Source organism: Aquila chrysaetos, chromosome 1 (genome assembly GCF_900496995.4).
Source record: "Aquila chrysaetos chrysaetos chromosome 1, bAquChr1.4, whole genome shotgun sequence".
In the NCBI taxonomy this organism is placed as follows: Eukaryota; Metazoa; Chordata; class Aves; order Accipitriformes; family Accipitridae; genus Aquila; species Aquila chrysaetos.
Window position 1 is genome coordinate 24,933,968 of NC_044004.1, and position 13,594 is coordinate 24,947,561.

General features: G+C 36.5%; 1 protein-coding gene across 5 annotated transcripts in view; it reads right to left on the bottom strand.

The window, feature by feature from the left end:
- Nucleotides 1-13,594, bottom strand: part of ARAP2 (ArfGAP with RhoGAP domain, ankyrin repeat and PH domain 2) — a 136,651-nt gene that overhangs the window by 67,786 nt on the left and 55,271 nt on the right. For all 5 annotated transcript variants that reach the window (XM_041125443.1, XM_041125438.1, XM_030024793.2 and 2 more), the window contains 6 exons: nucleotides 8,474-8,589; nucleotides 7,098-7,297; nucleotides 6,224-6,309; nucleotides 5,363-5,545; nucleotides 3,443-3,617; nucleotides 1,732-1,866 (listed from right to left, as the gene is read on the bottom strand). In XM_041125443.1, coding sequence (XP_040981377.1) covers nucleotides 1,732-1,866; nucleotides 3,443-3,617; nucleotides 5,363-5,545; nucleotides 6,224-6,309; nucleotides 7,098-7,297; nucleotides 8,474-8,589 — 895 coding nt within the window. The remainder of the gene's footprint in view (nucleotides 1-1,731; nucleotides 1,867-3,442; nucleotides 3,618-5,362; nucleotides 5,546-6,223; nucleotides 6,310-7,097; nucleotides 7,298-8,473; nucleotides 8,590-13,594) is intronic.

A 13,594-nucleotide genomic window follows, 5' to 3' on the forward strand; every position in this document is an offset into this window, starting at 1 on the left:
CAAGTGGTCAGGGAAACCTATCTTCCTAAGTATCTGTAAAGCACCATCCCCAAAACATCAGTCCTGACAAACACATGGGTAATTCAACATTAATGCAAAAACAAAGCCAACAAACACCCCCCAAAAAAAATCCCCCCAAAAACCAAACCACAGAACATCTACTATCTACAAGACACCATCACAATTTCAGAGGCCAAAACCTGAGCAGAACGAAAATCTGGTTCCTTTCCACTTACTGTATGTTCCTCCAAGCACTAAGTGCAATGCTAAGCAATTGACTACAAGCTTTCAAAGCAGCTTCATTTCTGTCCACTAAAAACTTATGATGGAAGACAGTCAAAATTCAGTTGTTTCTTGTCTGAGGGGTTTCTTCATAAATATTTTTAAGGCATCCTACTAACGATGCTCACTCCCACTGCATCTCCCCAAAAAGCACTACAGAAGACATTCTGTGAGCATTTATAGCTAAATCTTCAATCTATACGGTATTTACAAACTTATACTGCACTTCTAGCATACCATTGTGTTAGAAGAGACCAGTAGTATTGCCTTGTGTTTTTTTGTTTGTTTTTTTTTTTTTTTTTAATAGTTTTTTTACTAATATAGATATAGATACCCACAACACAGAAGACAAGGTCTGGACTACTTTAGTAGTGAGTTTTACAGTTATTCCTTTCTTTCCTGAATAAGCTCAGTGCAGTTTCAGAACAATCCTCCAGCAAGTCCTGTCTAGCAGCAGTCCTCTGCCACAACAGGTGTCTTTGTTAACAACTGCAAAGTTGCTCGGAAATGCCTGTGATCAGGGATTAGTTCTGTTTATCACCTGATGCTTTCAAGAATTTCGACCCACACTAACATATAGATTCTTCAAAAGCATATTTAAATAGAAGTTATGTGCTTTAACATGCTTTAATCTCCACTAAAGGTCTTAAAAGCATACACCATGAGAATATGGACATAATCATACAAAAATACGTATATACCAACACAGGATACCGTGTCAAGATTTTAGGAGTAATAAACTCAACCATGAATCAGCCTGGATTTTAAAAATCCACATAATTTGTTTGTTTAGATGGAAGAAAAATATAGGAACACAACTGGGGAGAAAAAGGAAAAAAAAAAATCTAAGAAAATTATCTGATAACATCTCTCAAAAAAAAGAAAAAAGAAATCACAGAAGACTGATATACACAGAAGACCATGTATATCTACTGTGACATGCACACATTTTACCCTACAAAACTCAATTTGTTGTAAAGTTGTTGGAAGTACTCATTTCTACTTGGTATACTTTTAAAATTTGTGAGCTTGAGAAATATCCTAGGTGTTAGCCATTTGGACTCTTACTAAGAAGTCAGTGATACTTTTAAATGATTTCTGGAATATTATCATTTTAGATGGAAACTACTTTTTGGCAGTTAGTAGCATCCATCTAAATATAATTAAACTGAGAAGTATTTCTAAGTGTTTTTTATTTATCAGTAACTGTTGTTAACTGAGTAATTTTTCAGTTGTTTAGTTTTATTCTACTGTCACCACTGCATAAAGAGAACAAGACAATCAGTATTTTCTTTATCTGAAAGAGGTCTACCAAATCAAAAGACGATATGTCATATCAAAGACCTTTTATCTTTTTAAAAGGTAATGCAAGAACTTAAAAAGAATCAAATTCATCCAAACCATATATATTCCTGTATTATTCAAATGCATAAAGTAAAAGTGAAATACCTTCTTTTAATTTCTTCTCTGTAAGAACCTTAGCAGTATTAGAAGAAACTTTGTATAAGAATTCACAAAGAAAGGTGGAATGTGAGGAATCTTCAGAGAAGCCACTTTCAAAACAAGTATCATAGTTTGGGAAATCTATTAAAAGACAAAAGGAGTAAGTAACATACAGAACTTCAGTTATATCAGTTATAACCATTTCTCCACAGGTCTTTCTAACTGAGTATCTGTAGATATGTAGTTGCTCTGTAATATTTTAACTACAACACAGATACATCTTACTATTTTTATAATTAGAGTAAAATCCTTATGTATTGATAAAAAAAAAATGGTTCACATTTGTTACAACATTGCCATTGTCTACCACTGCTCGCCAATGTAATCTAAAACACAGTTTTCTGGTGTACTAAGCTTTTATTTTCTTCCCTTATGTAACACACTTCAACAGAAGGGAATTGTTTCTCTTGAGGGCTTATCTAGAAGTTTACCACCAATTCTGGCAGCAGACAGACAATGATTCGGAGAAGGACTGTCAACGTGCAATGACCTCCCTTTCCCTGAAGAGAAGAATAAACACTAGCACCAGCACATGGTGATGCTGCCTTGGCTGGCAGGCTAAAAGTAGGAAAGACAGAGCCAAGACAAGCAAACTTCTCTCTATAGCCTTAGGACCACTTGAGAGCATGGCCAGCAAAAAAAAACCCAAAAAACCACAGCTGCATGTTTGCACGTGACTGAGCTCAACATCCTACAATCCAGTGCCTGGCACCTGTGACACAGCAATGCTCAGGCACAACTTAAAGCACTGTGTTTGCTCTAGGAAGCCCTAAATCATTCCTGCGTTTCCCACTAAAACTTTTGCTGTTCAGTCTATACAGTGTTACTTTGCAGAGTGGCACAAGACAATGGAAAGCTGGTCCAGGAGTATGTCCACAACGCTGGCTGCAGTATATCATAGATAATTTTTTCCAGTGTAAATCTGCATGTGAACTTTCATTCCCAGACTGCTTCATATGCTGTACAGCCCTTTTAAAAGGTAAGCTCAGGCACATCCATACTCTACAATTTATTTATTTATTTTTAAGAATAGCTTTCTGTTTTCAAGAGCCTCATAAATGTCACACACTGCAGCCAGAACTGTTGACTTTCAAGGCTGAAGTTTATCATATGTTCCAAGCTGTTACAGAAGTTGTGATCTGAAAAAAAAAAGTAGTTTCCTAGCATAGATCATATTACAGGTTCAAGAAGTGAGGTTTTTTGGGGGAGGAGAGTTTGTGAAGAGACAGGTAAGTCTGTGTGCAGTACAGGTAGATATCAAATTAAATAATTTTTAAGAAAAAACAAATCCCCAGACGAATACTTTAGATACATGTTAACTGTATATACCCATTTTTTCCAGTAAAAGCCTGATAATACTGGCAGAGCAGATGACATTTTTCATCTGTGTTATAAATAAGGGTATAAGGCCTATGAGTTATCACTGGCTTTTTTATTATTTCTTTAAAGTCCTAAACTTGATTTCTGAGCAAAATAAAAGTAACTTGTACACAATTACACACACTGTCTGCTGAAATACAGTTAATGGCATCACAACTCCCCCTCCGCTATACCACTGCTGTTCAACTCAATGCCAATTTTTCTTCCGAATTCCTTCCTTCCTTCCCTTTTGCTCAATATAAAATTAGAAGATCAAAACAAAGACATTGTATCCTACCTGAGAACTTATTATGGTACAGGAATTCCATTTGCAGTCTTTGTCCAGCTTTCTTGGCTAATAAGTATGGAGTACTGTAAACAGGGTCTCCAGTGGCACACATAGCATCAGCCCCACTAAACAGCAACATCAGAGTTTCTAGCACATCTTGTTTAACCACAGCAGCACACAGGGCCTTATAATGGAGAGGGAAAATAAGAAGTCTGTTCAAATTAGAAAGTTATTGGCAACAAGTACATGTAATTTAGATGCAAATCCTTTCACCTCCAATATAGTTCCCCTGCATTTTCAAAGACCATAAACATTAAGAAGTAGCAGGAATCATGAAGTATGGTCTGAATCTAGAAAAAAGCAGCAACAACAACAAAAGAAAACCAAAAACCATAATGAACATAACAAACCTTTTTTTTTTTAACTTTCTTTCAAAAAGTTGGTCCAAAACCCTAAAACTAGGAGTAGCTCCACAATTACAGCAATCAACTCCATAACAATTTCTATGATTTAATATGTATTTAAATTATTTAATGAATGCATTTTTCTGAAATTAAGGAAGAAGTCACTCAACACAAGAATACTACTCTAAAATTCAGCTGCTCTAATAAACATACAAGCATCTAGTAAGCATGAGATGACAGGGCAGACAGTTCAGTGAAAATTCTAGAATTGCTCGGCAATGACCACCTTATTACACTGCAATTTCACGTCTCTATAGAGAATTTGACCATTACATCTGATATTTTTTTCCCAGTGGTGAAATGATTAACTGACAGACACCCTTACCCCCTCCACCAACAAAAAAATACAGACTTCAGAAAAATCAAGCCTGTAAAACACCAAGTTATTTTCTGTGGTCCTCAGTTACAATGTTAAATAAAGTCTCTTGCACAGCTGCTACCAATAAATAGAAAACAAACCAAATGTTTTATTTTGCAAAGACATAAAGAGCTCCCCATGAAGCTCAAAAATGTTTCCCAATTCCAATTAAATTCAGAAAACCTAAATTCAAACTATACAGTGAGAGGGTTCTATACTTTGGCTAGAAGTGTTTTAATGCAACTATTCTTTATGTGCCCTTATTTTAACTTCTTATGTGTATAACTAACATACAAGTTATAAAACATACGGAAAACACAATAACCACTGAACAAATGAGACCTCTCAAGTTCAAGCCACAGTAACTTCTAAATGTTACTGCCTCCCCACCATCTCTGCATACCCTTTGAGACAATTTGGCTCATGTAATTGAATGCATTAGCATTGCAATATATATGCATTTGAAGTCTTCTATATTCATAAACCCTAAACAATCATGACTCTGAAATCAACAGATATCAAAAAATGCACAGAAATTGATAATTATAATTAGCATTTTCCACTTTGTAACTGTAAAGAATTTGTGTTATTTGTGTAAAAGGAAACACTGAGAACACACATTTTTCATCATGAATTTTAGCTTGTTTCATTTTCAATTAGCTACAAGCTACTATGTAAGTGTGCATGAGCTACTTTCACCATAACACTGAATCATCTAATGTACTGGAATGTTAGATGTCAGACATACAAGATATCAAAAACACATAAAGAAGGAATCTAAAGAAGTGAAGTGGGAATTTGCATTCCTAGAATGTGCATTTGAAGAAAAATAAAGATCCATACTCATTGATGGCTCTGGAAGACGTATCACAGGCACCATGTAGATACCATAATCTTCTACAAACAAACTAACTGGAAAAAACTTAGGAACTAAGAAATCACAAAATGACTCCTGCAAAGGCTCCAAAACAAGCCTTATTCAGCACTGTGAGAACCTCACTCTGGATTCTGAATTTATTTCTCACCAGTTTAACAAGATGACGAAATTGCACACAGATACAATAAAATGCAAAAGGTATGGTATGGGCTTACCCGTTCTAGTATTACCTTATTCAACTGTTCCTTGGTTTTGTAGGGAAAAGGTGCTTTCCTGAATTTTCCCTCTTTGTATTTTTGTGTAATGAATGCCACCCTTTTTTCTGCAGGGGCATCCATATGCAGCTCTTCATCTGGAGGAAGATTTCCTGCCCAAAAACTGTTTGCCCTCTTATTTCCAATGATGATGAAGAGCTGGATGAGGTGCAAGAAAAAAAATAAGCAAAATAGCATGAAGGATATGAAGCTATCCTCTAAATAGTTTTCAGCTGCCAGAAGTTGAAAGTTATTAAAGAAAAGAAAATTGTCTGCAGGAGACGGAAGCCCTTCTCAGTCACTGCCTATGGTCATCTATAAATTAATAATAAAGTCTGTAGTCATCATTTGCCATCAATAGCAACTAAGCTTTACAAGGCTAACCAGTTATAACATTTCAATTCATATTAGAAAATATGAGTAAAACAGCAGAAAAGACTAGCATATGTTTTAAAGAAAACACTGACAACTCAACCCTCTCAATCAGCACCACTTTTTAACACCTCAAGCAACAACACTGGCAGCGAGAAGATTCCTTTCTTTTCTCCTTCCCAATATTGCCCATCATGATTGCTCTCCAAAAGCTTTTAATTTCTCTTTCTCCCAAAAAACTAGATGCTTGGAGAAATACTAAAAGAAATTGTACATATGGTTATCAAAATGAATATTTGGAATGACACAGAGGTACATTATTCCTGGAAACATCAAGTTTACTGTAACAGCAGCATGTTATTTAGCTGCTATATGTTCAGTTTTCTTGTGACTAAAGCAATAACTAACTCCTAGTGATACAGCAGTTTTCAAGATGGAACAAAGACTTAGAATATCACAACATACCTCAATAAGTTCATTGCTCCAAATGCTAGCATCCATTTTTAGACTCCGGACCTTTGAATCTCTTGGTCCTAAAGATCTGTGCTGCCCTGAAATTCCAAGAGTATTTTTACTGAACTAAAGCACTTAAACTTGGTTTCTCTTCTGCTGAGGTAACAAAAAAATTAATGAAGACAGATTTATTCTAATTGCTGTTTTTTAAAAAGGCTGGGTTTGAAATTTGAATATAAAATAAAAGCAGCAAAAAAACCCCAAATTAAAAAAAAACAAAACACCACAACACAACAAATAAGTGGATTACATTTGATAGTAATAAATAAGCAAAGTAGGCTGTCTGATGTAAAATACTTTTGGGAGGGGTTGTTTTGAAAGAAAGCCTAGAGTTATAAACTATTTCCCTGAATCTACTGCTTAAGCACATATTTAAATATAAAACATGATAGAACTAGATTTCTAGTAGTATCTGAAAAAGATATCCCTATTAGCAGTAAAATATGCCCTGATATAATAGAATTAATACCCCAAAATTAAACACTGAAAAGTGTTATCCTTTGGCATCCAGCCTTGCAAAAGCCAGCCATTTCCCACAAAGTGCTAGTGTGTCTTAATTTCCACTAATTGTGAAGGATTATTCATCTGAGGGAAACCAATCACCTTACAGACCTGTCATTTATGCATGGAAGTGCTTTAGAATAAAATGACCTTGGTGTATTATTTAAAAAAAAAAAAAAAAAAAAAAGTTATGTTCACTTTTTGTTTGTCAAAACTTTCACAAGGATGGCACTGTAAAAATTAAAAAAGCTAATTCAAGGACATACACAGATATGCAAATATGACATTTTGTAGAACCCACACAGCCTGTCATTAATTACTCTACCTGCGCACTTCTTACAAATGACAACACAGAGATTGATGGATGCCCAGTCAGGACTGGGAGCTTTACAGTCAGCACAGCTCCTGTTGGAGTCATTGAACCAAATCTTCTCAGCTACTTCATAATCAGACAGAGTTTCTGCTATCGATTGTTGCAGTGCTTCAATCCAGTCCTGTTTCTCTCTTTCCGACTCTGCTGTAAAGCTGAAACAATTGACTTTTCTGTGTTATTGATCTTTATTTTAAAGCCCAATTAAACATAGTCTGTAGTGTCTCTTATTTATTACATTTACACTCAAAATCACAGTCAAAAAAATCTTCCCCTACACAGATATAAACACTAATATGAAATGTGTTATTTTGTGGTTTTAGTCAATGAAAACTCCCTGTATTTTTGTGTTCAGGTTTCAACAAAACCACTACTAGCATGAGCTACGCAGCTTTGGTAATGTTCAAGTTACGTTCCTCAGTTACTTTCAATCTTTTTGTGTTACCGCATACCAAACTTAAAGCCTGAACTTTAACAAAAGCATAGAATGACCAAAGGAAACAGGGACACTTACTGATGAGTAAAAATGGACTTGCTAACTACAACATCCAAAAAATGCTTTTCGTTTAAATTGATCTTTTTGGAAAATATAAATAACAATAAGCAAGCATCAAAATGGTGATAGCTTAGAGAAAGTCAAAGAACTAGCTATCTACCAACTAGCCACAGATTCAAATCACTGATCAAGACTAATTTACCTGCTACTCTAGTCTACTGAGAATGAAAGAAGAATCTTTGCTAACATTTAGCAAGCCCAGGAGAACAAAGTGATTTCTTCTTCTCCTGCATTACTGAGATTTCATTTAAGAAACACTACAACACCTAACAAAAGGCTTTTATTAGCATATGCTTTTATTTTCTTAAAAATCATTACAAGTCACAGCATCAGACAAAGTGAAACTTTCTACTGATTTCAATAAAGGATTTCTATAAGGGATGGCATGAGTGATTCTTTTCTTTTTGAATAAAATGCTTAATATTAAATGGATGCAGCATTATTTCACTACTGCAATTTATTATTCTTTTAAGATGGAGTCAAGTTGTTAAACTGACCTTTTTTTTCTTCTGCCCTTGCACAGAATGAACAAAGGCAGCTACATAAAAATACGAATCTGTGGGCACAGATGTCTAGTCAGGCAGGTAACAGATGAAGCACACAGCTAAACAAAAGAAAGAAAATCCTTCTGTTTTTTTTTTAAAATGCTGCGCATTCTTAATAAAAACATTACCTTTTCATCCAAACTAGGTAAGCCACTGTAGTATGAAGCAAGTATTTCTTTAGTGCATTAGTTATTTGCATATTTTGTAATGTATAATATTAAAGTTCTCACCTAAAGCTTTTGTAAGGAGTAATTATTTCAAAAGATTGCTTTGCAGTCCGATCCACTTGTTTTACATTTGCCACATTCATAGGGATTATAGTGATACCAAATCCTGTCTTAAAATCCTAGGGAAAAGACAATAGGAGTTTAGGGTTTTATCATTCAAGAATCAAAAATGTATAGAACAATTAAATCAGCATGGTCCAAAAATCCAAGGTCAGTAATACACATTTTGGCCACAACATGCAAGCTCTTTCTAATTCATTAACAGATAAATAAACCTATACCAAATTTTGTCCAAACACTATGCTTCTAATTGCTAGAATAACCTTACTTGATTGTTAGTGGGAGAAAAAATGCACACTATAACTATTAATACAGGAAAAAAAAAAAAAAGGTTAAATTAACAGATTGCATTAAAATGTGGATCCAAAACTATGGAAGTATCTAGCTTAGATCGTGCTTTAGTGACTAAATAATTTTTATAAATCTAAATCCTTCTTGTTGACAGCACTTTTGCCTGCTTTTAAACAGACTGTTTTAACAAAATAAAATATATTATGTATGAAATTCTTTCTTCAACATTTGGTTGCTCATGCTTCTGATGTATTACGTGAACTAAATATGTCAAATGTCCTTGAAAAAAAGTACTATACAGCAGCTAAAATAGACAAAGGGTTATCTGTGGCTCAATTATTAGAAATGCTAAGCATTTTTGCCTTAAACCAAGAGAAATGATTTTTTTTCCCCTGCATGGAATAACATACTTAAAATAGAAATCAATCTTACATTAACACAGTTGGGAAATAAAATGTTCAGTAAGCTCTTGTGAGGCTCTCTCAAATGCATGCATTTTGGAAACACTGATAGGCACATATGTTATTTCTGATCTATTCGGAACACCATCAGTATCTCCTCCTTCAACTGATTTAGATGTTCATCTAATGGTAGTCACTTCCACAAGTTTAATTTCTGGTAATATTAGCATACTTCTTGGAAACAGTAACTGCATCAGAAACAAAAACAAATTGCATCACCCAAGCAAAAAGCCAAATCCACATACCTTACCATCTGCAAGATGTTCACTAAGTTACCTCTCACATAACATGTGGTTGGGTATGGGCTGATAAATGTATGAGCCCTGGAGGGGAAAAGCTTCAGAGTTACCTGCCCGAGCAGAGGGGATTTTTTTCCTAGTAAATACATATTTAAACCTGCATCACTAACAAGTTTCTCTTTGTAAGATCTTCAAATTTTGCAACCAATAAAGCTCATATGGAGAAGATATGTCTGTACTGAGTTTGTGTGGCAAGGTTTTGGTAGCATGGGGGCTACAGGGGTGGCTTCTGTGAGAAGCTGCTGGAAGCTTCCCCTCTGTCCGACAGAGCCAATGCCAGCCGGCTCCAAGATGAACCCGCTGTGGGCCAAGGCCGAGCCCATCAGCAACGGTGGTAGCACCCCTGGGAGGGGAAAAGTTACTGCGCAACAGCAACTGCAGCTGGAAAGAGGAGTGAGAATATGTGGGAGAAACAACCCTGCAGACACCAAGGTCAGTGAAGAAGGAGGGGAAGGAGGTGCTCCAGGTGCTGGAGCAGAGATTCCCCTGCAGCCCATGGGGAAGACCATGGTGAGGCAGGCTGTCCCCCTGCAGCCCATGGAGGTCCACGGTGGAGGAGATATCCACCTGCAGCCCGTGGAGGACCCCAGAGTGGGTGGATGCCCCCAAAGGAGGCTGTGACCCCATGGGAAGCCCTCGCTAGCGCAGGCTCCTGGAAGGACCTGTGGACCGAGGGAGAGAGGAGCCCACGCTGAAGCAGGTTTTCTGGCAGGACTTGTGACCCCGCGGGGGACCCACACTGGAGCAGTCTGTGCCTGAAGGACTGCAGCCCGGGAAGGGACCCATGCTGGAGCAGTTTGTGGAGGACTGTCTCCCATGGGAGGGACCCCATGCTGGAGCAAGGGAAGAGAGTGAGGAGTCCTGCCCCTGAGGAGGAAGGAGCGGCAGAGACAACATGTGATGAACTGACCCCAACGCTCATTCCCTGTCCCCCTGCGCCGCTGGTGGGGGAGGAAGTAGAGAAAACCAGGAAGAAGGGAGGGGTGGGCAGAAGGTGTTTTAAGATTTGGTTTTATTTTCTCAATACCCTACTCTGATTTGATTGGTAATAAATTAAACTAATTTCCCATGAAGGTAACTGCCAAGTGATCTCCCTGTCCTTATCTCAACCCATGAGCCTTTTGTTATATTTTCTCTCCCCTGTCCAGCTGAGGAGGGGAGTGATAGAGCAGCTTTGGTGGGCACCTGGCATCCAGCCAGGGTCAACCCACCACAACTGCACAAAACTCTTTTCGCTTCATTCCCCTATTTCAGGTATGAGCAAATAAAAATATTATTTTAGCCATGACTGATAAGGCTAAATCTGACATAAAACACACATATGGGTCTACGCATGAGTGGAAGTACTAATTCTATCACATGAAGCGCTGGAGAGAATTATGCCCTGAAAGGCATTATAGTGTCCATTTTAAGATAAGATTTTTAAAATGCCATAATTTCCACTAATTAAACATAGTGTGGGATAAGTCAGCTAATGTTTCCTTGCCAGACTTCTCATTAAGAATTTTTTTTTTTTTTTTTACCTTCCATTACCTTTGACAGTAATGGTGTGGAACCCAGGTGTGGATTTCAGCACAAACCTTTATAAAAAGTAGTAACTTTTCAACAAGTACCCTGGCTTAGCCATTCCTCAGATAGTATATTTTTTTTAATATTTCTACCTTTCTTCTACCCTCATATCCTGTAACATAGACATTTTTATTCTCTTCCCTCATCTTCAGACCCACTGACACATCTGCCTTAGAAGACAGCAGAGAGTTCTGTGAAGCCTACACAGTCCCTAATTCATCCTCAAAGATCAGTTCTATGGAAAAGGAGTGGGCAGAATAATCTTTTTGAGTATTAACTTGACAGCATGCTCTGTAACAGTGAAGCATTCTTAAAGTCAGACATCACCAGTGAGAAAAACAGAAGCATGAAATACACAGTAAAAAAAAGAATGAGGATAGAAAAATACTAAATTTTTATTTCTATTAGCAGCAGTGTCTTAAATCAAATGGGCAAAATGAAAAAAAAAAAAAAAACAAAAAACCAAACAACCCAAACCTTTACCTTTCTAGAATTAAATGGTTTACACTTCTGAGATGTAAACTGGATGCAGGTTTCAATTATTTCAAATAATTGGCCTTAAGAAGTCCTGATTTTTAAAGTACAGGTAACAAGACTATACTTGTACCTGAACAACAGTGCAATGCATTCTTTGTTTATTAAATAACAGCTAAATGACTGCCAGAACCCATGGTTAATAACAGTTCAGTATACTCTTAGGTCCAGATTAGAGTTTACTTAAGGTAAATGATGAGTAATGAAGACAACTGAAATAATAACTACCATATTGACCCAGATCAAAAGTTCACCTGGTGCAGTAGCTTCCCTTTAAGCACTCACTAGAGGCAACTGTCATAAAAAGAATGTAAATAACAAAAGGTACATTGTCATCTTCCCAAATAAGCTTCCAGCAATCTAAGGACTTCCAGCTCATAAAGTCCCTGAACAAACAGTTGCAGCAAAGCCATCATACTTACTAGCCATAGACGCCACATCCTCAAGGAATTTAAACAAATTCATGCTTTGAGGCCTCCGCAGCAACCTACTTCATAGATTTCCCAAATACTAATTGCACAAAAAAGTAGTTCCTTTTGTGCACATATGTTAGGTTTTTTTTGCCTGATAACCGAGAATTTCATTAAATGACATTAGAGAAAATGAACGGTAACTGAACTTTATTCATCTACCTATTCCATACTGTTACTTCTTGAAAATCTCTATGCTATATTCCCTTCAGTCTCTTTTTTTATGCCTTCAGGCAGCTAGCTGCACCCACTTTCCTTGGAACAAAAAGGGAGCAGGCTGCATGGAAGCACCCTGCAGGCCAGGATTGCACACATTTATGTCTGTGAGGACAGACACCAAACTTTGTCGTACTGATCTTAACAATGCAGAATTAAGAAAGCACTCTAGAAATGAAATACATTAATTTGAAAGTCTTTACCTTTAGCTGGAGCACCAACCCTCCAAAATTTGCACACATATGCAGTGTATGAACAGTCCCACTGAAGAGAGAATAACTATTATGTTTTAAATTCAGCAAGTGCATAAGAACTTACAGTACTGAATTTCAGTGTGAGGAATGTCAGAAAGGTTAAGAAATTAGAAGTGAGGAATATACTTTTCAGAACTGAAGATTGTGGCAAATTAACCAATTTCATTGGTACATTAGAGTGAAGTTATTTCTGTAATGATCCAAACAAACTCTTTACGGTAACTGTACAACACTTGGAATAAACCAGGCTTTGTGAGCGACAGGTACACTGGAATCTAATTTTCAAGGTTCAGAATTATATGCTTTCAGGAGTGCAGTCTTGTTCTCTCCTTCAGAAACAGAAGTGGGAATTGGTACAGGGAAGAAAGAAATTCTCCACTTCGAAAGATAAATTCATTCACTTTGAGTGCACAAGAGGACAATAGGGCCATTCAAACACTATACAAAAATGTACTGACGGCAAGACCAAGCAATATCTTTTCAGAATAAGAATTGTCTTGCTTCTACAGACTGAAAGCTCATTGTTTCAGATAGATTAAACTGTATTAGACTTTCTGACAAACGAAGAAAAGTTTAAGAAGATTAAAAAATGCACAAAGCTGAGGGTTGTTGGTTTTTTTGTAAATATACATATGTCTTAAATGTCTGTATTTTTACTACCTTCATGAACTTGAAGAAAGGCTGAAAAACAGGTTGACCATAAGAGCTTTTAAAAAAAATTTCTTTACAGATATAATAATAGAACAAAAGTATTCACTAAACAGCACAGTTAACTGAAGGCTAAAAACACTAATGGGAAAAGTAGTTAACTATGAGATGAGTATTTGCTTTCTGATAAGCTCTTCTTCCTTCCTGAAGGAGGAATGATAATAATGTCTGAGTCCTGCTGTCACTATCATCCCTGTCTGAAAAAGACATAACCTATGAAAACCTGTTATCTGTATAGAAACTGTGATATTATATAACTTTT